General features: G+C 61.0%; 2 protein-coding genes across 4 annotated transcripts in view; both read left to right on the top strand.

Moving 5' to 3' along the window:
- INTS3 (integrator complex subunit 3) overlaps window positions 1-17,080 on the top strand; it is a 34,128-nt gene extending 17,048 nt beyond the window's left edge. The window contains exons 9-30 of one of the 2 annotated variants that reach the window (XM_062016234.1): window positions 35-132; window positions 775-966; window positions 1,614-1,701; window positions 2,031-2,110; window positions 3,911-4,002; window positions 4,498-4,604; window positions 5,328-5,447; window positions 6,062-6,191; window positions 6,990-7,044; window positions 7,772-7,875; window positions 8,377-8,421; window positions 9,165-9,284; window positions 9,394-9,547; window positions 11,149-11,217; window positions 12,755-12,830; window positions 14,330-14,443; window positions 14,518-14,566; window positions 14,782-14,949; window positions 16,012-16,112; window positions 16,254-16,326; window positions 16,415-16,571; window positions 16,661-17,080. In XM_062016234.1, the coding sequence (XP_061872218.1) occupies window positions 35-132; window positions 775-966; window positions 1,614-1,701; window positions 2,031-2,110; window positions 3,911-4,002; window positions 4,498-4,604; window positions 5,328-5,447; window positions 6,062-6,191; window positions 6,990-7,044; window positions 7,772-7,875; window positions 8,377-8,421; window positions 9,165-9,284; window positions 9,394-9,547; window positions 11,149-11,217; window positions 12,755-12,830; window positions 14,330-14,443; window positions 14,518-14,566; window positions 14,782-14,949; window positions 16,012-16,112; window positions 16,254-16,326; window positions 16,415-16,571; window positions 16,661-16,738 (2,270 nt within the window). In that variant the 3' untranslated portion in view covers window positions 16,739-17,080. The remainder of the gene's footprint in view (window positions 1-34; window positions 133-774; window positions 967-1,613; window positions 1,702-2,030; window positions 2,111-3,910; window positions 4,003-4,497; window positions 4,605-5,327; window positions 5,448-6,061; window positions 6,192-6,989; window positions 7,045-7,771; window positions 7,876-8,376; window positions 8,422-9,164; window positions 9,285-9,393; window positions 9,548-11,148; window positions 11,218-12,754; window positions 12,831-14,329; window positions 14,444-14,517; window positions 14,567-14,781; window positions 14,950-16,011; window positions 16,113-16,253; window positions 16,327-16,414; window positions 16,572-16,660) is intronic. The other variant, XM_062016235.1, reaches the window with a different exon arrangement.
- Window positions 17,081-17,771: 691 nt separating this feature from the next.
- SLC27A3 (solute carrier family 27 member 3) lies at window positions 17,772-23,031 on the top strand. Of its 2 annotated transcripts, XM_062016192.1 has the most exons (10): window positions 17,772-18,256; window positions 18,849-19,058; window positions 19,140-19,298; window positions 19,383-19,507; window positions 19,594-19,788; window positions 19,872-19,962; window positions 20,494-20,692; window positions 21,669-21,766; window positions 21,852-21,982; window positions 22,063-23,031. In XM_062016192.1, exons 1-10 carry the CDS (start codon window positions 17,782-17,784, stop codon window positions 22,237-22,239), a joined length of 1,860 nt encoding a protein of 619 aa, XP_061872176.1. In that variant the 5' UTR covers window positions 17,772-17,781; the 3' UTR covers window positions 22,240-23,031. The 2 variants fall into 2 exon arrangements, with proteins under 2 accessions (XP_061872176.1, XP_061872177.1); XM_062016193.1 differs by lacking the exon at window positions 21,852-21,982.
- The last annotated feature ends 390 nt before the right edge of the window (window positions 23,032-23,421 follow it).

The following is a 23,421-nucleotide window of genomic DNA, read 5'->3' as shown; positions in this document are numbered from 1 at the left end:
GAGGCCACAGCCCAGCCTCTGTGTCTGTCCCCAGGTGTGCTGCAGCTGCTCCAGTCCAGAACCTCTCGCAAGTTCCTGGCGTGTCGCCTCACTCCTGACATGGAAACCAAGCTGCTCTTCATGACCTCGCGGGTAACGCCTCAGCAGGGCCTGTGCCAGGCAGGAGGGCACACAGCTCTGCCCCCTGCTACAGCCCTGGGCACGGGGAGGGTGGGCAAAGCACTGAGGGGAGTGTTTGTTGCTTCTGGCTGGGCTCAGAGGCAGCAGCAGCAGGGCAGGAGTTGTACCCCTGTGCTGGGCCCTGGGGAGGCTGCAGCTCCAGGGCTATGTCAGTGCTGGGCCCCTCACTCACTGCCACAGGGACACTGAGGGGCTGCAGCGTGGCCAGAGCTGGGCACAGAGCTGGGGAAGGGGCTGAGGGAATGGGAGTGCTGAGCCTGGAGGAGGCTGAGGGCAGCCAGGAGCCCTCTGACACTCCCTGACAGGAGCCTGTGGCTGGAGGGGAGGAAATCTCTGCTCCCAAGTGAAGGGACAAGAGGAAAGGGGCTGGAGCTGCCCCAGGGGAGGCTGAGGTTGGAGCTGAGGCAGAACTGTTTCCCTGAGAGGGGTGTGAGCCCTGTGCCAGGCTGCCCAGGGAGCTGGGGCAGTGCCCAGCCCTGCAGGGACCCCAGAGCCGTGGGGTGAGGTGCTGAGGGGTCAGTGCTGGGCAGGGGGAGGGCAGGGCTGGGGCCTGCAGCAGCTCCAGGGGCTTCAACAACCAGCCTTTCCCCTCAGGTCAGGTTTGGGCAGCAGAAGAGGTACCAGGACTGGTTCCAGAGGCAGTACCTGTCCACCCCAGACAGCCAGTCCCTGCGCTGTGACCTCATCCGTTACATCTGTGGTGTGGTTCATCCCTCCAACGAGGTGCTGAGCTCCGACATCCTCCCGCGCTGGGCCATCATCGGCTGGCTGCTCACCACCTGCACGGTGAGGGGGAGGGCTGGGCCAAGGGAGCCCCTGAGCCACCTGGGACAGGGCAAGGGCAGATCCTGCAGCTGGGGAGGAACGAGCCCAGCACCAGCCCAGGCTGGGGGTGACCTGCTGGGGAGCAGCTCCAGGAGAGACCTGGCAGAGCTGAGGGAGAACAAACTGACCCTGAGCAGCAACGTGGCTGTTGAGCCTGGGGAACAGCAGCCTGAGCTCAGGGGCACCTCAGCAATGCTGCTCAGTCCCTGCAGGGTGGGTGTCAGGGGAATGGGGCCGGTGTTTGGTGTGTGGTGGCCAGGGACAGGACAAGGGGCAACAGGCACAGGAGGGGAAAGTGCTTTGGTGCTGAGGTGAGGGAGCCCTGGCCCAGGTTGCCCAGGGAGGGTGTGGAGGCTCCTTCATGGGAGGTTCCCAAACCCCCCTGGACACGTTCCTGAGCACCCTGAGCCAGGGGAAGCTGCTGGAGCAGGGGCTGGGGCTGGGTGATCCCCAGAGCTCCCTTCCCACCCCCCACCATGCTGGGTTCTGGGTAACTACTGCTGTTGGGAGCTGCTGGGCAGGTTGGGATTGGGCACCTTGGGTGTGCAGAGGCATCAGCTCTGTGCTCATCACACCATTGGTGTGTTATTGGCCTTTTCTTTCTCCAGTCCAACGTTGCTGCTTCAAATGCCAAACTGGCCCTGTTCTATGACTGGCTCTTCTTCAACCCTGAGAAGGACAGCATCATGAATATAGGTACTTCACTGCCCTGCTCTGGACTGCTGGGGTTTGCTGACTTGCAGAATTGCCTTGATGGAGCCACTTTTGATTTGTGGCTTCTGTGTCCATGGCAGCAGGAAGGGTCTCCCTTGGGGTCTGTGGCTCTGGCTGTTGTGTGAAGCCTGGATGTTGTTTAGGAGCTGGGTGAGGGCAGCAGTGGGGACAAACCAAAAGAAGAGAGTTCCCTCTGCAGCCCAGGAGCAGGAGGCTGGGTCTGAAGGAAGGGGGAGAGCACAGGGGGATGGAGGGGGGATGTGGGCATGTCTGAAGCTCTCAGCACAGGGCTCCCTGCTCTCTCCCTGCAGAGCCTGCCATTCTGGTGATGCACCACTCCATGAAGCCTCACCCTGCCATCACTGCCACGCTGCTGGACTTCATGTGCCGGGTGAGCTGCTCCTCCAGCACCCTGAGATGCCTCTGGCTTGTCAGAGGGCTCGTGGTGAGGGCAGGAGGGGCAATGGCATCCTTGAGGGCATGGAGAAGAGTGTGGGCAGCAGGTTGAGCGAGGTTCTCCTCCTGCCCCCCTGCTCTGCCCTGGAGGAGAAAGTCCTTTGGTGCTGAGGTGAGGGAGCCCTGGGCCAGGCTGCCCAGGGAGGGTGTGGAGGCTCCTTCTCAGGGGGTTTAGCCTCAACACTGCCCATGGTGCAGAGCAGTGGAAGTGCCCTGTTCCCTGCTCTCCTCTGAGCCCTTGCCCGTGGCTGCTGCAGGTCTGTGCTTTTCCTTCTCTGCTGAGACAGAAGCTGGGAGCAGCCCAGGGGGGATCTGCACAGCCCTTTGCTCTGAGCTGACATGAAGGGCAGGAATGATAACACAGGCTGAGGCAAGGCAGATATTTGCAGTCCCCAGAGAGTTCTGGGGCAAAGGGCTGTTGCTTCTCCATCCCCCAGGAAGGGAATTTCATGAATCCCTATGAGCAGAGACACGGGAGCAGTAAAACAGTGTCATGTCACTGCCAGAGGGGGGAAAAAACCCCAAACACCAAAAAAAGCACCAAAAAAAGCTGTTCCTTGTTTTGTTTGTTTGTTTCTTTGCACATTCCTCAGTGCATCATCTGCCCTGCCCTGCCCTGAGCCTCCTCATTGCAAACCAGCCTGTGGAGCAGCTCAGTGCCTGAGCTGGCAGCCCTTCTAACCTCACTCTTCTACCTAAGCTAAGTGAAGGAGGGATTTTCCTCTTGCTCATCTGCCAAGAGCGTAGTCAGGGACAGGGCTCAGCCAGATTATTCACTTCTCAAACCAGCCACCAGAGGCTTTGGCGAGTCCTTGTGGCCTTTGGTAAGTGCAGGGCCGTAGCCATGAGCCCACGTGCTGCTCCTGGGGATGCCACCCTGGGAAGGGATGTCAGACCTCCCAGCTCTGCAAAGAAATCCTTCCAGAATGAAGAGGAGGAGGGGAAAAAAGGACATTAAAAGGCTTCTGAATTGTTCCCTTGGCCCAGCATCATCCCCTGAGGGAAAGAGAGTCTCAGTGGCAGCTGGGGACGAGGCAGAGCCGTCATCACCCTTTCAAAGGACAGGGAGCAGAGCTGGTCCTGGCTGAAACCTGCTGCCAAGAGCTGCCAGTTCCAGTAATTTGCTCTCAGGGAGGGCTGCTGGAAGTGAGAGCTGCCCATGGCACGAGCTCTGGAGGAGCTGTGAGTTGCATCACTTTCCTCCCTCGCAGCCAGCGCCGTGTGCTCCCGTCCCTGGGCTGCCCCGGTCCAGAAGCAGCTCTTGGCAGAGGAACGAGGTGGAAGGTTCTTGGGACACCCAGCTGTCAGGGAGGAGCCCTCTTAGTGTCTCCAGAAGCAGAGCACTGTGTGTGGACAGAGCTGCCTGTTGTTTTGGGTCCCTTCTCGTGTTGCCCCACAGCTGGAGCGTGGCCCTGGCAAGCCCCAGAGCTTTTCCCATGCCCACACAGCACCTGTGGGGGGTTTTTCTCATCCCTGGGAGATGAAGCAGCAGACCCTCAGGGTTAAAAAGCCAGAAGCATGGGCTGATCCTCCTTTTAGGCACCAGCCCCCAGATGCTGCCCTCACAGAGCTCTCCTGCAGCCCTTCTTGGCCGAGAGCAGCGGGGTTGCGGCACTTGAGTCGACCCAAGAAGCCAACTGATGGCCTTGGCTAGTCCTGGCTGCCTCCTGCCAGCTGGCCCTGGCCCAGCAGGAGGCTTCATGGCACTAAGCTGTGACCATTCTCCTCTCTTCAGATCATTCCCAACTTCTACCCGCCGCTGGAGGCTCACGTCCGACAAGGCGTCTTCAACTCCCTGACGCACATCGTGGAGAAGCGAGTCCTGGCGTAAGGCAGCTCTGCACTCACCCACCTCCCATGGGCCAGCCTTGCTGGCTCCTCAGCCTGGTCAACAGCAGCTCCAGGACAGCTGTGCTCAGGACATTTGTGCTGTGGATGAGCCATGGTTGTGTGTTTATGGTGCTGAGGTCTGTCCTGGGAGCAAGGGAAGGGGGAGGGTCCAGAAGGCCAGAGTCACTCTGCTTCAGATGAATAGAAATGGCCCCAAATCCTTTCTGGTCCTCACACTGAACAGAGCAGCCTTGCTCAGGGTGCTGCACACAGCTCCTGTCCCAGGAGGTGAGGCACAAGTCCCACTGGTGGCAAAGGGAGAGGCCCCTCCCCAGATGAGCTGCAGGAAGGAAGGTGGGACCTTGTAGCTTGGAACCAAAGCCCTGACCTTAGGGAGACCCCCTTGTGTGCCTGGGAGGAGTGGGTGATGCACTGGGAGACTGAGGCACCTCTTTCTCGTCCCTTTCCCTTCTTACCCCTCTCCCAACACAGACACCTGGCCCCTCTCTTTGACAACCCCAAGCTGGACAAGGAGCTTCGTGCCATGTTGAGGGAGAAGTTCCCTGAGTTCTGCAGTTCCCCCTCACCCCCCATCGAAGGTAGGTGGGGAGGGGGCTGCAGGGCTTCTGCCTTCCCACAGCTGGGGCTTTTCTTGTCTCCTGCAGCAGTTTGGAGGGTCAGCCTGGCACTCTGGGGAGAGGAGGGCTCTGGGTGCTCGTGTTCTTGGGTGGTTGTGGTCTCCTTTCACCTGCCCCTGCTGTACACTGAAGATGTGCATTGTCCATTTCTCTCTCCTCTCTGTAGGCACCTCCTCATCCCTCCTTCTCTAATTGATGAACATAATTAGGTTAAACATAGAGCAGGAACTGACCTGTGTTTAACAGGAGAGTGCTGCTGCTTTGCCACATCTCCTGAAGGCCTGTGAGCCCCTCTGTTTGTCCTGACAGGACCCACCTCACCCCAAACCCCACTGGCCCCAGGCTCTCAGCCTCCCAGAGCCGCCAGAGCTGTTGCTCAGCTCAGAGGCCCAGGCTCTGCTCATGGCCTGGCTGAGGGATGAAGCAGGAGGGGTGCTGGGCAGCTTAGGTGGAGAATGACCCGGAGTAGGGATGGTTAAATGGAGTTGTGGGGAGTGCCCATCCCCACTTGGGGTTCCCAGGGTCTCTCACTTGCCCAGACTCTTGTTTTTCCCCCTTTTCAAAGCACTTTTCTCTCCCTGCTGGAGCCTGTTGATCTGTGGAGGTACCTCTAGGCAGAGGCTCCCTCTCAGAGCCATCATCACCTCACTTTCTGCTCTGACCCTCTTGCCTCTGTTCTCACAGTCAAGATTGAGGAGCCTGTTTCCATGGAGATGGACAATCACATGTCAGAGAAGGACGACAGTTGCTATGACAACGCCGAGGCCGCCTTCAGCGACGACGAAGACGACTTGAACAGCAAAGGTGAGGAGTCGTGGGCACACCAACCTGCTCTGGCACTCAGCTGCTGCCACCTGCCACTGGAACAGCTCTGGGGTTGCCCACCTTGACTGCTGGGTGGTCACCTGCCACCCACAGCTGTAAACACAGTTCCCTCCCAGTTCCCACACGGGCAGGGAATCGCTGCCCCGGAGGCAGAGAATTGTGGAGTTGGGGCCTTGAAGCTCCTGGAGTCCAACTTTGAACCTCACCCTGCCAAGCCCAGCACTAACCCACAGCCCTCAGCACCTCAGCTGTGTGTCTCCAAGGCTGGGGACTCCCCCACCTCCCTGGCAGCCTGGCACAGGGGCTGAAGGTTCTCCCTCAGCTCCAATCTCAACCTCCCCTGGGGCAACTGGAGCCCCTTTCCTCTTGTCACCTGGGAGAAGAGACTGACCCCTACCCTGGCTACAACCTCCTGTCAGGGAGCTCTGGAGAGTGATAAGGTGTCCCCTGAGACAGGTTTCCTTCTGCAAGGGGGTGTTGAGGCTGATGCTCTGCTGCACCCCTGTCCCTGTCAGCCAAACTCCATAGTCCTGTGCTCAGAGGGGGCATCACTGGGCCTTGGGGCTATTCCACTGTTGGCTTCTGTGCTGCAGGGAAGAAAAGGGAGTTCAGGTTTCATCCAATCAAAGAAACCATTGTGGAGGAGCCTGTTGATATCACCCCCTTCCTGGACCAGCTGGATGAATCCCTGAAAGAGAAAGTCCTGCAGCTGCAGAAGGGAAGGTTGGTATCCTCTCTGGTCTTGGCACACTTCAGGGTGGGGACACACACGAGACCTTTTAGTCCTGTTGTACATGACCCTTCTCTCAGAGCTGCTCCACTCCTGGGGCTTGTGCCCCTTTCACATGGAGAGATGCCTCTGCAGCAGCTCTGCAGGAGAGGTTTTGGAAGGTGCTGGGTGGAAGAGCCTTGGAACGTGTCCTTGGAGGAGGCTCAGACCAGGACAGTTTGCTGGGGTTACAGCATTTCTCTGAACACAGGGAAGCAAAAGGCTCTTGAGTTTCATCCTCCTCTGCTCTTGGATTGCTGAGGGGAGGCTGCACTGGCCTTTGGGGCTCTCCCTGCATTGGCCACAGATGCAGCTGTGGCTTCATCTTCTCTGCATTTCCCCCCCTCCACTCTGCATTTGTCAGTGACCTCAGGATTAAACCCATCTAAAGAAGGTTAAAGAAACCTCTTTGCTTTGCAGACCTTGGCACAGCAGCCTGATTTAATAGAATTTATGTCTTTAAGTGCATTTAATCTTCTGCTTTTAGGCATCTCATTCGTTGCTTTTGCTGCAGACAACCTCAGGCTCCTTTGTGAGGAGATGCTGCAGCCATGCAGCGTCCTCCCGGGGCTGGAGGCACTGCTGAGCTCTGCCTTCCTCTAAACCTGGCACCACAGCAAACCTTCCTCGAAACCTCAGGTCCTGGGGGTGTTCCCCAGCAGAGCCAGCTCAGCACAAAGCCCCTCTCTGTCCCCCACACCTCCATATCTTCCTCTGTAACTTGGATTTCCTCTTGTTTTCGTGTGCGGCAGCGATACGGAAGCGCAGTGTGAGGTCATGCAGGAAATCGTGGATCAAGTGCTGGAGGTAACTGCAGCTTTAATTCTAAAAGCAGAGCAGGGTGGGCCTGGCAGCTCCCTCACAGCTGCCACTGGGGGAGGCCTGAGGACCCTCAAACCTTCCAACTGGCTCCATGCAGCTCTATCCCAAGCTGGAAGGGTCTAAGAGGGGAAGGTGGCTCTGGCCCTGCTGTGACCTTCCCCCCCTGAGGTACTGGGGGAAGGAAACTCATGTTTTGACCCCACGTGGCTGCAGAGCTTCTGCTTGTGAATCAGAGATGCTTCCCTTTGCTGTTGGCCCTGCAGAGGCTGCAGCAAGCCCTGAATAGCTGCTGATGTTTTCCAGGAGCTGGAAATTCACAGGAGGCTGCATCCCCTGCCTCTGATCAGCTCCCTTTAGAGTCAAGTGGCCTTTTAGCATGTAAGAGCTGCTTCTCCCCTCTGTGGCAACAGCAGGAAAGGGCCTGCCAGGCTGTAAATCCTCAGTGCCAGGTGCCTTCAGTCCCTCTGAGCCCTTTGCGGAGGGAGAGCTGAGCTGGGGGAGTTGCCAGCCATAAGTGGATAAGTGGGCCACAGTGATTCTGAAACACTTCAGAGCTGCACATCACTTGTCTTGTTGGTGACCAGCTCCTGGTACTGCAGTACCCCTGAGCAGCTTGGGCAGTGACTCTGCTGTCTCCCAGCTGTGCCTGTGCTGCCCAGGCAAGGTTTGAGCTCGTGTTTTCCCCTCTCACTCCTTCCTCTCTCCCTGCCAGGAGGACTTTGACTCAGAGCAGCTCTCAGTGCTTGCATCCTGCCTCCAGGAGCTATTTAAGGCTCATTTCCGTGGTGAGGTTTTGCCAGAGGAAATCACAGAGGAGTAAGGATCTCTCTCTTTTATTTTGGTTGATGTCTCATCCTTTCACACTGGAGTTGGGCTTTTCCCAGTAAAACAGTCACCACTTTCCAATGAAGCCAGCAGTTTCCCCTGGGGAGCAGTCCCAGGGTTCACAAGTGGAGCTGGTCAACACTTTTCATAGCCAGAGCTCAGGAGAAATCCTCCTCCTGGTGCCCAGGAGTGCAGGGAGAAGGTGTGGCTGCAGCTCCCTGTGTCAGAGCTCAGTGCAGGCCGTGCTGGGCTGGCTGTGACCAGAGCACACAGCATCTGAAGTACTCCAGCTCTTCCTCCTCAGTCCTGTTCCTGGAACAGGAGCTTGGAGTCAGTTGGGTTCTGCTCACAGGACCCTCCCTGTCTCCCTCTTAGCTTGGCTGAACCCTTGATGGCTTCAGTGAGCCAAGTCCAGGGCTGTTTCCCTGCCATTGCTGGGGGAGCAGAGGGCTGGCTGCACACAGAGCCCTGATGATTGCCTTTGTCCCTCAGGTCTCTGGAGGAGTCAGTGGGAAAACCTCTCTACTTGATATTTAGGTATGTCCTGAGTGTTTTGAATCATCTGATGAGGGTTTTATTCAGCACTGAATCACCTAATCAGGCTTTTCTTTAGCCCTGTGCAGGGCTTTTTTAAGCCCTGAACAATCTAATTAGGGCTTTCTCATTTGCTTCCCTACCACCACCAGGAGTGAACACTGTGGGTCTGATTCTGCCATGGCCCAGGGCTGATCCCACAACTTTGCTGCTTTGTTCTGCCTCTGTTGACTCAAAGATTTAAAATACAGGATAATGGCAGCAAATCTGGTGTTTTGTGGAATCTCTGGGTGGTTGTTTGCTGGGTCCTGACCCTTTTCATAGAATCAGAGAATCATTTGGGTTGTTAAAGCTCTGGAAGCTGCTGCAGGCCCAGCCCTGCCCTCACCCTGCCCAGCCCAGCACTGACCCCTCAGCACCTTTCCTCTTGTCCTGTCACTTTGCAGAAGAGATGAACCCCTGCTCCTGGCCACAGGCTCCTGTCAGGGAGTGTCAGAGAGGGCTCCTGTCTCCCCTCAGCCTCCTCTTCTCCAGCCTCAACACCCCCATTCCCACCAACCCCAATTCCCTTTGTTGCCTCACATCCCTCCATCCCTTAGTGGAAGAAGTGCTCCTTGTGCCCAGTCCAGAGGATGTCCTGGTCCTGAGAGCTGCCTTTCCCTGCAAGGCATCTGTCCCCAGCAGCAGCAGAGCAGTTGGTGTGTGACATCCCCTGTAACCCCCATCTCCCTCCTGTGCTTCCCCAGGAACCTCTGCCAGATGCAGGAGGACAACAGCGGTTTCTCTCTGCTGCTGGATCTCCTCTCTGAGCTCTACCAGAAGCAACCCAAGATTGGTTACCACCTGCTGTATTATTTAAAAGCCAGGTAGGCCAGTGGGGATTACAAAGAGCCATCCAAGAGCCATCCTGGTGTCAGAGCCCCAGCCTCCCTCAGCCCTCACCGCAGCACCTCACGTGGCCCCGTCTCCTTCCAGCAAAGCTGCTGCGGGGAAGATGAACCTCTACGAGTCCTTTGCTCAGGCCACACAGCTGGGAGACCTGCACACATGTCTGATGATGGACATGAAGGCCTGTCAGGAGGATGATGTAAGGCTGCTCTGCTACCTCACCCCCTCCATTTACACAGAGGTAAGACCCCATCAGGCAGCAGAACCCCAGCTGGGATGCACAGGGTATCCTCTCAGCTTCCTGCAGGCAGGCTTGGGGCTGAGCTGCTTGCCATCTGAGCTTCAGAACCTGTTCCACTGCAGCACAGAACCACAAAGCTTAGAAAGGTTGTGAGACTGAGCATGGCACAGGCTGCATCCAGCCCTGACCTTCACAGGGCTCCTTGTGCTGCCATCGGGGTCAGTATCCAACTGTTGTCCCCCCATTAAAGCCTGATGTGCTCTCTGCATGGTGAGGCACTGACCTTCCTGCCCTGTTTTCATCTCCTGCACATGTTGAACTCCCAGCCCAGGCTTTGTCTCCCCTCCCTGCTTTAAAGAACTTTTGCTCTCTGCTGCTTCTTGGAGAGCAGCCGCCGGCGGCTCCGAGCAGGCGTGTCAGAGTCCTGGGGAAGTGGTGCTCAGAGCACACTGTGCTGCCTGCCCCAAACCCTTGGGCTTACTGAAAGGCTTTGATGGCTTTCAGCACTCGGTGCTGGGGTGGAGCCAGCTGGATCTTGGCAAGGGAACACGTTTGGAATGGGGAGCCAGGCGTCACAGCTCGGCCCCGATTCACGCAGAGCTGCCGGTACCTTCCCGCTGCCAGGGTGCTGTGGAGCCCTCTCAGCCCTGTGCAGGCTGCAGCCTTGGATTTGAGAGAGGTTCAGGGTGGAGGCAGCTCCCAGCAGCATCCAGTGATCAGCCAGATTCAGGGGCCTGGAGAGAGGGAGGGGAGTGGAGCCGGAGGGGTCGCAGCTCTGCGTGTTCTTTCTTGTTCCCGGGGAGGAATGAGCTGCCTCTGCTCCTCCCCCCTTTCTGGCTGCTTCAGCAGCAACATCTGGTGGGTGCTGAGCTCAGCCAGCCCCTTTCCTCACCAGCACTTCCCAGGGGCTTCTGTGGGGACAAGAGCAGAGCAACAGCCTGAGGAGGAGACAAAAACCTGCCCCAGAGCCGGCAGCGTCCCAGGCAGCAGCACGGGAGGGACCCCGCTGGGGCACAACAGCCTCATCCCCTCCCTGAGCCTTTGGGTTTAACAACCTCCCTCAAAAAAACACTTGGGGTCAGCCTTTTGCTGTCCCTGGGGGTGTAGAGACCAGCTCAGGACAGGGAGAACATCCCAGTGCAGTTTGTCTGGCCAGCTCGCTCCCACAGCCAACTTTCGTGGCCTTTTGCCCCACGCCGTTTGCTTCTCGGTTTCCTCGCAGTGCTGCAGCAGCATGTGAGGCCCTGGGATGCTCAACAACAGCTCCAGCAAGGGAAGGGGCAAAAGCCCACAGGATTTTAGGCTGCTCTGGCTGCTTTCTGCCACCTTCAACCCCAGCAACTTCGCTCCAGCTGGTGTCAGCCCCACAGATGCACCGAGCACCCGCTGCAGGGGTGACTGAACCTGCCCCCTCTCCAGAGAGCAGCCTCTTGGCTCCTCACTCAGGCTGTTTTGGCTCCTTTTCCCCTCCTCAGTGGAGGAAATGCAGCGATGCTGCTCCTGCTAAAAGGGGGAGTTTGGTCTCTGCTCTGTGAACAGGAGCTGTGGTCTCTGCTCTTTTTGAGAGCCCTTTCCTCAGCTTTGCTTTGTGCCCCCTGCAGTTCCCAGATGAGACCCTCCGCAGTGGGGAGCTGCTCAACATGATTGTAGCTGTCATAGACTCGTTCCAGGTAAGGAGAGGCAGCACCTTCCCCAAACAGCAGCTCTTGGCTCCCCCTCTCCAAGGAGACTGAACCCCAAGATGAAGCACAGGGCAGTGCTCTGCTTCCTTAGTCCTCCTCAGCCCCTGTTCTTGAGAGAGGCTTTGGGGCTTTGCACAGAGGAGCCCCAAAACCTTTGACTATCCTTTCCCTTGAGGAGCTGCAGTGTTGGAAGGCTGAATCCACTCTGCTGTGTCCAGGGGCTCTCCCTGGCTGCAGCAGATGTGTCTGGCTGTGCTCTGAGTTGCAGCCACTGGCACAACAACCCCCACTGCTGAGGGCAATCAACAAGCACAGTTATCAATGAGATCATGCCCAGCTCTTGGGAGACAGGCTGGAGGCTCAGCAGGCAGAGGAGCAGAAGGGCTGAGCCCTCCCCACACCATCCTGGAAGGAACCTCTTCCCCCCCCATCCCCTACAGTTGCCATGAGCAACCCAAAAATAGTGCTGTGGGGAGGGGAGGGGAGGTGGGCAGGGGCAGGAATGCTGCCCTGTGTGCTCTGCTGTCTGGGCTCGTCTGGAGCCTGATGTGCTGATAACCCTTCAACTCACCCTATTTATACCCCTGCTCCTGGCCCTGCCCCACCCGTCCCAGTTTTGCTTGGCAGGCTGGAACCCAAGTTTGGGTACAGGAAAGGTCTGAGTCATGATGCCCTGACCTTCCCCCTCCCTCTCCCCAGCTCAGCACTGCCTCTCACTCCTCTTGCTCCTGAGCTGGGCCCTGTGCTGAAGTGCAAAGGGTTTGTTGTGTTCCCAGCAGCAGCCCCACAGCGTTTCCTCTCCCCTCCCTCTCTCAATTCCTTCATTCCTTCCTGTTATTCTTCATCTGTTTCCCCCAGCACAGAATCACAGGGCTGGAAGGGACCTGGGGAGCTCATCCAGTGCAACCCCCCTGCCAGAGCAGGAGCCCCTAGAGTAGGGCACACAGGAGCCACGCTCTGGCCTCGTGGCCCCCACCTCTGTGGGCAGAGCCACGGGCAGAACCTCCTGAGCTGGTTGGACCCAGAGGCTGAGGAGCAGGGAGGGAGGTAAATGTGACCCAAAATGTGCTTTGTAACCGAGACAGACAATCATTTGGGTTGGAAAAGGCCTTTAGAAGCTCATCAAGTCCCAGCCCTGCCGAGCCCAGCACTAAGCCACGGCCCTCAGCTCCCACTCCTGCCCCATCCCCCTGCTCTCCCACCTCTCCCAGGGATGAAGGGGAGTGACCAGTGCAGGAAACACAACAGGTCTGGGTAGCAGCAGACCCAGGGCCAGACCAGGACCCCTGAGCAGAGAGGTTTGGGCTTGGCAGAGCTTTGCCAGCAGCCTGCCCAGCCTGGCTGCGTCAGGGAGGGGAAGCATCAACCTCTCTGCTTTCTGAGACTGTCTTACAGAGATGGCTGATGTTGGCACGGCCACGGCTTCCCCTCCTTGCTCTCCACCTGCCTGGTTCTCTCCTGTGGCAGATGGCTTCTGCAGAGCCCTGGGTTATGCCCCTAACCCTGGTCTGGTTCTTCCTCCCAGTTGCAGGAGCTGGTTTGCCACGTGATGATGGGCAACCTCGTCATGTTCCGGAAGGACTCTGTGCTGAACATCCTGAGTGAGTTACACGAGCACCAGCACATCTCAGGGAGGCTGAGGGGCCAAGCAGAGCAATTCCTGACCAGCCCCAAACCTTTGGGCACCAGAGACATCCCCAAGTCCCTGGAAAGGGAGAGGTCTGCAGCCTTCACCCAGCTGTGCCCGTTGTGCCGGGGACGGCAGCGCCAGGGGCCCCACGGCAGCTGAGCCCACAGAGGCTCTTGGGCTGCCCACGTTGTGCCAAGGCCTGAGTTCTCCTCCTGGTGTTATTGCCACAGCTTAAAGGATCACTGCCCTAAAGCAGCTTGTTGGATGTAACAAGTGTGAGCTGAGCTGGGCTCTCTCATGGGTTTTGCTGCACAGTGGGAGCCCTGAGCTCTCCTCAGTGGCTTTAATCCAGGGCTCTGGGTGCCCACAGCTCTGCCTGGGCAGAGGAGGGGGGAAAGTCCCCTAAAACAACAAATCAGGAAAGAGGAAAGTTGCCCAAATCCCCCCCAGCTCTGCAGCCTCTCCACGTGCTCCCAGGTGGTGTGTGGTCCTGTCCTGTGTGAGGCCCTGCTGGGCTGTGCCAGGAGGAGGGGGTGCAGCCGTGACCTGGGGGATGGCCCCATGTTTTTGGGGACAGTTGTAACCTCTTCCCCCACTGCAGTTGGGGGTGAAGTGATGGCAAAAGAGTGCTCAGAAAGGTTGGAATTGGGATTTCCCTGTATTTTCTCTTGACTGGGACACCCCCAGAGCAAAAAGGGCCTTGCTGCTGTTTAATCTGACCCTTGGACCACCCTGAAGCCCCTCAGGTGGTCACTCAGCCCTTTGCCAGGTCCCTTTAACCACTGTGTAAGGGAAGCTCTGGTGCTGTGATGTCTCCCTGGCAGCATTGCTCGCTCTCCCCCCAAGATCACCAGTAGGTCACCCAGTTCCTCTTGGTGCTTTGTCCTCCCCTCCACACCCTCAGTGACTGTCACAGCATGGAAAAGCCCTTCCCAGCTCCCAGCAGTGTGCCCTGTGGCTCCTACCTGGCAGTTGGAGCTGGCCAAGGCTGCAGCCCCCCGTGCCAGGGTGGTTTTTGGGCAGAGCTCAGTGCACAGGGGCCAGTGAGTGTTTCCAGAGAGAAGCTGCATCGCCCTGAGCTGATGGCTGCTCACATCCAGCTCTGGTGTTGCACCAGCTGCAACCTTGTCTAAGCCCATTCATTAAAAGAGCCTCATTAATTCTCTTCCTCTGAGCCTCAAGCAGCTGCTTTAGTGACTTTGCAGCTCTGCCACCCGTGTCTGGGCCAGCAGAGCCCACCCTGGTGCCACCTTGCAGCTCCTGGGGCCCGTGCCCAGCCTTGGCACAGCCCAAGCTGCCCTGGCACAGTGTGGACCCCAGCACAGGCAAATCTGGGGAATGGTGCCCTGCTCCAGTGCCAGGCTCTGGGCTGGATGTGATGTGGAGCAGGAGCAGTGCCATGCCAGGGCACAGTTCCCTGCCATTCCTTTGGGCTCCCCTCACCATCCTGTGCTTTACCTGCTCCTTTAGTTCAAAGCCTGGACTGGGAGACGTTTGAGCAGTACTGCACCTGGCAGCTCTTCCTGGCACACAACATTCCTCTGGAAACCATCATCCCCATCCTGCAGCACCTCAAATACAAAGGTGAGGTGTTCCCTGGGCACAGGGGCACAGCCTTGGGCCGAGCTCTGGTGCTGAGCCTCTCCTTTCCTTCACAGAGCACCCCGAGGCCTTGTCCTGCCTGTTGCTGCAGCTGAGGCGAGAGAAGTAAGTGCTGCTGGGCTCAGGACTGGGTGATGATGCTCTGCTGAGAGTCCTGTGGCCACTGGGCTCAGGAATCAGAGTTCTGGGGGCAGAGCTGCTGCAGCTGCTGCCAGCTCTGAAGCCTCCTGCCAGGTTCAAGTGGCTGCAGGGAACCCCAAAGTGCCCAGGGCACAGACCTCTCCCCCCTCCTTACTCTGCCCTTTCCCCCTTTGCCACAGGCCCAGCGAGGAGATGGTGAAGATGGTGCTGAGCCGACCGTGCCACCCCGATGACCAGTTCACCACCAGCATCCTGAGGCACTGGTGCATCAAACACGACGATCTGCTGGCTGAGCACATCAAGTCCCTGCTCATCAAGAACAACAGTCTGCCCAGGAAACGCCAGAGGTGAGGGGCAGCTTCTCCCAGGGCCACCCAGCAGCAGGCTCCAGCCGGGGCCAGCAGCGTGGGCTCGTGGGCAAGAAGCCAACGGCAGCCTGGGCATGAGAGAGTGTGGGCAGCAGGGCCAGGGAGGTGCTGCCCCTCTGCTCTGCCCTGGGGAGGCCTCAGCTGGAGCCCTGTGGCCAGGGCTGGGCTGCCCAGCTCAGGAGAGACAGGGAAGTGCTGCAGAGAGGCCAGTGCAGGGCTGCCAAGATGCTGAGGGGCTGCAACGTGTGTGTGAGGAGGAAAGGCTGCAGCCCTGGGGCTGTTGAGCCTGGGGAACAGAAGCCTGAGCTCAGGGGCACCTCAGCTACAAGTAGCCCCCCACCTTTGTACCCCCCGGGTGCCTCTGGGTCTGCTTTAGGGAGAGAGAGGGGTGGGATTTGTGCAGCCACTCCCCAGCTGGGTGCTTGTTCCATCCTGAGCTGGAGGAGGAGGGACATCTAGTGTCACAGGCACGTAGAGCAGCGTTGCCATCAGCCCGGCCCGGGCTGCAGGGCCCCCGAGGGACCCCCCGAGGGTCAGCCACAGCCCTGCCAGGGGGTTTGGGCACAGCCCTGCCAGGGGGTTGGGATGCAGCCGGGTCACCCAGGGGCGAGCAGCCAATGCCCAATGCCGCCGGCGTCGTGGCCACCTCTGGGCTCCCCCGTCCCTCCCCCACGAGGCCAATTCCTCTCCTTCCTCTGTTCCTCCCTGTTAATTAAGGGCCTTTCAGAGCTGAACAAGGCGGCTGTTTTCACCCTGTTCCAGGATCACAGACGTATCCAGCTCTAATCCCTGTTAATTAACGGGCACCCTGCTCCTGGCAGCACCCTTGGCACTGCACCCCCTCAGCAGGATTTATCCCCTTAATCCCAGGGCTGCAGCAGCATCCCAGGGCTGGAAAAACAGGGTCCTGAGGTGCTCCCCACCCCCAGGGCAGCATTACGTGTGCCCCACACGTCTCTGAAGGGTTTGGAGGTGCTGCTCTAGCGTGGCTTTGGGGGCTGAGGGGAGGAGCAGGGTACCCACTAACCCCTCTGCCCTCAGCCTGCGCAGCTCCAGCAGCAAACTGGCCCAGCTCACCCTGGAGCAGATCCTGGAGCACTTGGACAACCTTCGCCTCAACCTGACCAACACCAAACAGAACTGTAGGTGCCAGGGGGGCTCTGGGGTGGTTCTGGGGGTCCTGGGAGCACAAAGCCACGTTCCTCATCACAAACAGGGGCACGGGGGTTCTCCCTGCTGCCTGTCAGGTGTCTGACACCCCATTTTCTGGTGGTTCCTGACAGTTTTCAGCCAAACCCCGATCCTGCAGGCGCTGCAGCACGTCCAGGCCAGCTGTGACGAGGCCCACAAGATGAAGTGAGTCCCTCTCCTCCCGGGCAGCCCGGGGCTAACGAGGCCGTGCCCTCCCTCCACCACACACCCACCGCCTCCTGCTTCTCTCCAGGTTCAGTGACCTGTTCTCCCTGGCCGAGGAGTATGAAGACTCCTCCACCAAACCCCCCAAAAGCCGTCGGAAAGCCACCCTGTCCAGCCCCCGCAGCCGCAAGAGCGCGGCTCAGCCGCCCAACAACGAGGAGGAGTCGGCGTCCAGCAGCGCCTCGGTGAGAGACCAACCCCCTGGGCTGGGACCCCCCACCCCACACACCCCCCCTGCATCACCAGACCCCCCTCCCCTTCTCTCTTGGCACAGGAGGAGGAAGACACCAAACCCAAACCCACCAAAAGGAAAAGAAAAGGCTCCTCGGCCGTGGGCTCGGACAGTGACTGAGGGGCAGGTGCGGCCCCAGCCCCAGCCTGCTCTGGGGAGGGTCTGGGGGGCTGACGTGTAAATAAAGAGTTGTGACGGGACTCGGCTGCTCCAGGAGCCTTTGGGGAGTGAAGTCGAGTCTGTGCCCACGGGGAAGGACGAGACAGCCTCGGGGCCGGGTCTTCTCGGCGCGGCTGGAGCCCGCGGGGTGCGGAGGGGCTGCGCTGGGCAGGGTGTTTTTTGGGGGGGGGATGTGCCCCCAGCTCTGGCAGCGTTTTTAAATGGGGTTTTTTAAAGAAAAAAACCAAAAAAATAACAACAAAAGACAAAGCCAACAATAAAGAGACTCCCAGGTGTTTTGTACTAACGGGCCCTGGCTGTGTGACGGGGACAGGGAGAGGCTGGGCTGAGGGATGGGGGGACCCGGGGCAGGGGATGGGGATGAGGACGGGGCTGGGGGAGCAGGAGCAGGGGAGTGGAGAGGGGGGGACGGGGGGGAGAGGGTGGAGATAAGGTGAGGGCATGAGGTGATGGGGGAACCAGGAGGCGAGGATGGGGATGTGATGAGGGGCAGGAGAGGGTGAGACCACAGCGAGGGGCTGGGGAGGTGGTGGGAGGGATGGGGAGGTGAGGGGGGGCCTGGGATGGGGCTGAGGCTCTGGGAGGGGGATGCCGGGGGCCGAGGGAGGCGGTGGGACCGCGGGGAGGGGCAGGTGCGGAGCGGGGGGCCGGGCCGGGCCGGGCCGGGGCGGTGGGAGGGAGCAGGGCCGCGAGGGGGCTCCGCGGGGCGGGCCGGGGCGGTCGGAGGGGAGCGAGGGGGCTCCGCGGGGCGGGCGGGGCCGGGGCGGGCCGGGCCGGGGCGGTGGGAGGGAGCAGGGCCGCGAGGGGGCTCCGCGGGACGGGCCGGGCCGGGGCGGGGCGGGGCGGGGCGGGGCGGGCCGGGCCGGGGCGGTCGGAGGGAGCAGGGCCGCGAGGGGGCTCCGCGGGGCGGGACGGGCCGGGCCGGGGCGGGGCGGGGCGGGGCGGGGCGGGGCGGGCGGGCGGGTGCGGGTGCCGGGCCCGCGATGGCGCTGGCGCTGCTCGCCGCCCTGGCCGCGCTGGTTCTGCTGCAGCGGCTGCTGCGGCCGCACCTTTGGGCCGACGTGGCGTTCGCGGCGCGGGCGGCACGGTGCCGGCGGCGAGCGGCGGCGGCCGCGGGGGGAGCGGGGCTGGCGGCGCGGTTCCTGCGGGCGGCCCGGGAGAGACCCGCGAGGCCGTTCCTGAGGGCGGCGGGGCGCTCGGAGCGCTACGGGGACGCGGCTCGGCGGGTGGCCAAGGTGGCGAACGCGCTGCGGGGACGGGCGCTGCGCGGCGGCGGCGAGCTGGGTCCCGGCGTGACCGTGGGGCTGCTGGTGGGCAACGAGCCGCGCTTCGTCTGGGGCTGGCTGGGGCTGTCGGCGCTGGGCGTTCGACCCGCGTTCCTGGGCACGGCGCTGCCCCCCGCTGCCCTCCGGCATTGCCTCCGCGCCTGCGGGGCCAGGGGGCTGCTGGTCAGCGACGGTGAGCGGCGGCGCGGGGACGGGGCGGCGCGGGGAGGGGGCGGGGGCTGGGGGTGGGGGGTGCTGGGGCTGGGGGTGCTGGGGGGTGCTGGGGCTGGGGGATGCTGGGGCTGGGGGTGCTGGGGCTGCGGGGCGGACGGGGGGACGGGGAAAGGCGGGGAGGGGGAGGGTTGGAAGGGGATGGGGTGGGACTCGGGGGCTGGGAAGGGAGAAGGGGGGATGCGGGGAGCAGGGATGGGAGGGGGCTGCAGGGGGTGGGGTGGGCTTCAGGATACTGGGGAGTGGGGTGTAGGGGGTGAGGTGGGAATGAGGAGACTGAAGCGAGACCCAGGACAGTGAGGGAGGACTCTGGGCACTGGGGAGGGGGGCAAAGGGTCTGCAGGGGGTGTGGTGGGGACCAGGAGACAAAGGGAACCGGGACACTGACCCCATGGAGTGGCAAAGGCCCAAAGGGATGGGGTTGGTGTGACCCGCTGGGATGGTACTGGAGCAGTGGGGAGGGGGTTGGGGCAGGAGGGTGTGAGCTTGGAGAGTCCTGAGGCCGTGCCCAGGAGCTGCCTTCACACCGGGCTCTGCCCTTTCCCCCACCCCAGACCTGTTTGGGGCAGTGGAGCCCATCCTGCCCGACCTGCAGGAGGACGGGGTGCTGGTGTGGGTGCTGGGCTCGGGGCCGTATCCCCCCGGCGTCGTGGCCCTGCAGGAGCTGCTGGATGCGGCCTCGGAGGAGCTGGAGCCCGAGGACGTGTGGCAGCCCCAGGACATGAACGACACCTGCCTCTACATCTTCACCTCGGGCACCACGGGTAGGGGCCGGGGCTGGGGGTGCCCTGGCTGAGAGGGGACAAGGGAAGGGGGGTGTTTGATGCCCATCTTTCCCTTTCTAGGTCTCCCCAAAGCCGCTCGTGTTTCCCACCTCAAGTCCATCATGTGCCTGAGCTTCTACGAGCTGGTGGGAGCCTCCAGCCGGGACGTGGTTTACCTGGCGCTGCCCCTTTACCACATGGCCGGGTCCCTGCTGGGCATCGCCGGCTGCATCGGCATCGGTGAGCGGGGCCTGGGGGTGCTTCGGGGTGGGGAAGGGGCTGGTGATGCACACACACCCCCACCAACATGTCAGCTTTGCACAGGAGCCACTTGCGTGCTGAAGGAGAAGTTCTCAGCCAGCCAGTTCTGGGATGACTGTCGTGCCGAGGGAGTCACCGTGTTCCAGTACATCGGCGAGCTCTGCCGCTACCTGGTCAACCAGCCCCAGGTTGGTGGGAGGGGGAAAAGGGTTTGGGGAGGGGGCTTGGAGGAGGTCTGAGAGGCGCAACCCCGTCCCCAATGTCCCCCCCGCAGCGTCCCGGGGAGCGTGAGCACGGGCTGCGCATGGCTGTGGGCAGCGGCTTGCGGCCCGACGTCTGGAGGAGCTTCCTGAGGCGTTTCGGGGCCATTCGCATTGTGGAGACCTACGGCATGACCGAGGGCAACGTCACCCTCTTCAACTACACGGGCACGCCGGGCGCCGTGGGCCGCGGCAGCTTCATCTACAAGGTGAGGGCAGGGGGGATGTGGGAGGGGGATGGCGGCTGTGGGGATGGAGACGCCCGGCTGAGCTCTGTCCCGGCTCCTTCCAGCTCTTCTCTCCCTTTGAGATCGTCCGTTACGACGTGAGCGAGGGAGCCCCGGTGCGGGACGCGTCCGGCCGCTGCATCCGCGCGGGGACGGGTGAGCGGCGGCTGCGGAGCCTGGGGACGGGTCCCGGGGGTCTTGGTGTTGGTCAGGATGCAGATGGAGTGTGCACAGGGACACTGAGGGGCTGCAGTGTGGCCAGAGCCGGGCACAGAGCTGGGGAAGGGGCTGGAGGCTGGGGAGGGGCTGAGGGAATGGGGGTGTTGAGGCTGGAGGAGGCTGAGGGCAGCCAGGAGCCCTCTGACACTCCTGACAGGAGCCTGTGGCTGGAGGGGAGGAAATCTCTGCTCCCAAGTGATGGGACAAGAGGAAAGGGGCTGGAGTTGCCCCAGGGGAGGCTGAGGCTGGAGCTGAGGCAGAACTGTTTCCCTGAGAGGGGTGTGAGCCCTGTGCCAGGCTGCCCAGGGAGCTGGGGCAGTGCCCAGCCCTGCAGGGACCCCAGAGCCGTGGGGTGAGGTGCTGAGGGCTCAGCGCTGGGCTGGGGACGGATTCCATGAGCTTTTGAAGCTCTTTACCGACCCAAACCATCCCATGGGCGCCCCCAGTCACACTCTGTCATCCCCACAGGTGAGACGGGGCTGCTCATCGCGCCCGTGACCCCCAGGACGCCGTTCCTGGGCTACGCGGGCAGCCGGGAGCTGTCGGAGCAGAAGCTGCTGCGGGGGGTGTTCGCTGAGGGCGACGTTTACTTCAGCACCGGGGACCTGATGGAGCAGGACGCGGCTCAGTTCGTGTGGTTCCGCGACCGCACCGGGGACACCTACAGGTGCCACAGCCCCCACCCGGGACAGAGCCCCCACCCGGGACAGAGCCCCCGCGGCGGCCGCAGCCCCCTCCCCACACTGCCCCGGGACAGAGCCCCCGCCCCACGCTGCCGCGGGCGCAGAGCGGCGCTGGAGCCGAGGGGCAGCCCAGGGCCGTCACCCGCCAGAGCAGCCGAGTGGCTGTTACGGTTCTGAGGGACAGAGTGAGGGGTTAGTGCAGTTTTGGGGGAAAAGTGGTGTTTTAAGCGGAGTTCTGAGGGACAAAGTGGGTTTTGGGGGAGTTCTGAGGGAAAATGAGGGGTTTTAGTGGGCTTCTGGGGGTAAAAGTGGAGTTTGATGGAGTTTTGAGGGAAAAAAGTGGTTTTTTGGTGGGATTTTGAGGGGAAAAGTTGGTTTTGGTGGAGTTTTGAGGTGGAAAGTGGCCTTTTGGTGGAGTTTTGTGGGAAAATGCGGGTTTTAAGTGGAGTTTTTAGGGACAAAGTAGCTTTTGGTGGAGTTTTGATGGACAAAGTGTTTTTTTCTTGGAGTTTTGAGGGAAAAGCAGTTTTTTGGTGCAGTGGTGAGGGACAAGGTGGGTTTTGGTTCAGTTTTGAGGGAAAGGGAGATTTTTTGGTGGAGTTTTGCAGGGAAAAGTGAGTTTTGATGGAGTTTTGAGGGGAAAAAGTGTTTTTTTAGTGGAACTTTGATGGAAAAGTTGGTTTTTGTGGGGTTTGTAAGAGGAAAGAGGCTTTTTGGTGGAGTTTCGAGGGAAAAAGTGGTTTTGGTGGACTGCTGAGGGGAGAAGTGGATTCTGTGGCGGGTTCTTGTTTTCCTCATCGCTGGAGGGAGCCGAGAGCCGTGGGGGGAGGTGCTGAGGGGTCAGTGCTGGGCTGGGCAGGGGGAGGCCGGGGCTGGGCCTGCAGCAGCTCCAGGGGCTTCAACAACCCAACACCTCTGCCTTTACAACTCACCTCCACCCTCCTCACCCCCCTCTCGCAGGTGGAAAGGTGAGAACGTGGCCACCACCGAGGTCGCCGAAGCCTTGGTAGCCCACGAGTCCCTGCAAGAAGCCACCGTCTACGGCGTCGCCGTGCCAGGTACCGCCCACGTTGCCCCCCCCAGCCTCGTTACCCACCCCAGTGGCGCCCGGCCGTGCCCCCAGCTCTGCCTTGGCCCCCCCAGGCCACGAGGGCCGTGCCGGGATGGCGGCGCTGGTGCTGCGGCCCGGCTGCCGCCTCGATGGCTCCGCGCTGTACCGGCACGTGGAGCAGCTGCTGCCGCCCTACGCGCGGCCCCGCTTCCTGCGGCTCCAGGTACCGGGCTGGGGCGGGCAGGGGGCTGGGGGGGCTGGGGGAGCGAGGGGGGTCCCCAACACACCCGCTGCCCCTCCCAGGAGCGCCTGGCCGTGACGCAGACGTTCAAGCAGCAGAAGGTGCGCCTGGCTCGGGAGGGCTGCGACCCCGGCGGCGTCCCCGACCCGCTCTTCCTCCTGGACGAGGCCGCCCAAGCCTACGTGCCGCTGGGCCCCGAGCTGTGGCAGCGGGTCCTGGACGGCCGCCTCCGCATTTAGCTGCAGCTCCCGCGGCCTGAGCCCGGGCAGCGCCCCGCAGCCCTCCTGCCGCGCCCGCTGCCCCACGGGTACCCCACAGCCACCCCGAGGGTCCCACGGCCATCCTGCCATCCCCGGGCCCCCCACACCCATCCTGTGGGTCCCCAAATCCATCCTGAGGGTCCCCACGTCCATCCTGCCATCCCCATGTCCCCCACACCCATCCTGTGGGTCCCCAAATCCCCATGTCCATCCTGAGGGTCCCCACATCTATCCTGCCAGCCCCATGTCCCCCACATCCATCCTGCGGGTCCCCAAATCCATTCTGGGGGTCCCCCACATCCATCCTGCCCTCCCTGGGCCCCCCACATCCGTCCTATGGGTCCCCACGTCCATCCTGAGGGTCCCTCATGTCCATCCTGCCATCCCCATGTCCCCCACATCCATCCTGTGGGTTCCCAAATCCCCACATCCATCCTGAGGGTCCCCAAGTTCATTTTGAGGGTCCCCACATCCATCCTGCCATCCCTGGGTCCCCTAAATCCATCCTGGAAGTCCTAAAGTCAGTCCTGTTGGGTTCCCCATGTCCTCACATCCACCCTCCAGCTCCCCACACCCACTCTGGGGGGTCTCCACATCCCTCCCAACGTCCCCAAGTGCCTCCTGCTCCAACCCTCCGTCTCCCCCCTGCCCACCCCACCCCGAGGGTCACGTCCCTCCCCATCCCCACTTGTCACCCCCTCCCAGAGCCACCAGTGCCTCCCCCACATCCTGGGGTACAAACACACTCCTTTTAGGGTGTTTTTTTTGCAAATAAACTCTTTTGTAGCAATTCTCTGTTGTCAGCCTCCATCCCACTGCAGGATTTGGGGCTGGGGGTGGTGGGGAGGGGGAATTGTCACCCAACACTGAGGAGAAGGTCCCCAATTCCACCAGCCCCTTGGGGACGGAGAATGACCCAGGAAGCCCCTTTGTTGTTTGGGAAGGAGGGTCTTTACCTCGATTCAGGGGCTCCTGCTCCCCCAAATCCCCCCTCAATGAACACAGCAGCCAAGGTGAGGGTTGGAAACCATTCCTTTATCAGAGCCCAGCTGAGAAATAGCACAAAGGGGGGTTATTTCAGTTCATTTCACGTTAAAATCTTTTCTCCAGAGCATTTCATTTGTCTTATACGTCACATCTGCATCTTGTCCCCCCTCCCAC

The sequence above is a fragment of the Colius striatus genome, chromosome 29, assembly GCF_028858725.1.
Source record: "Colius striatus isolate bColStr4 chromosome 29, bColStr4.1.hap1, whole genome shotgun sequence".
In the NCBI taxonomy this organism is placed as follows: domain Eukaryota; kingdom Metazoa; phylum Chordata; class Aves; order Coliiformes; family Coliidae; genus Colius; species Colius striatus.
The sequence above is the reverse complement of the archived record's forward strand: the minus strand, read 5'-3'. Positions and strand labels throughout refer to the sequence as shown.

Bases quoted from the DNA above. Each gene is read 5' to 3' on its own strand.
- SLC27A3 (XM_062016192.1), top strand. From the start codon at position 17,782: ATGGCGCTGGCGCTGCTCGCCGCCCTGGCCGCGCTGGTTCTGCTGCAG. The intron at 19,059-19,139 runs GTAGGGGCCGGG...TTCCCTTTCTAG, and splicing joins CTTCACCTCGGGCACCACGG to GTCTCCCCAAAGCCGCTCGT. The intron at 20,693-21,668 runs GTGCCACAGCCC...CCCCTCTCGCAG, and splicing joins CGCACCGGGGACACCTACAG to GTGGAAAGGTGAGAACGTGG.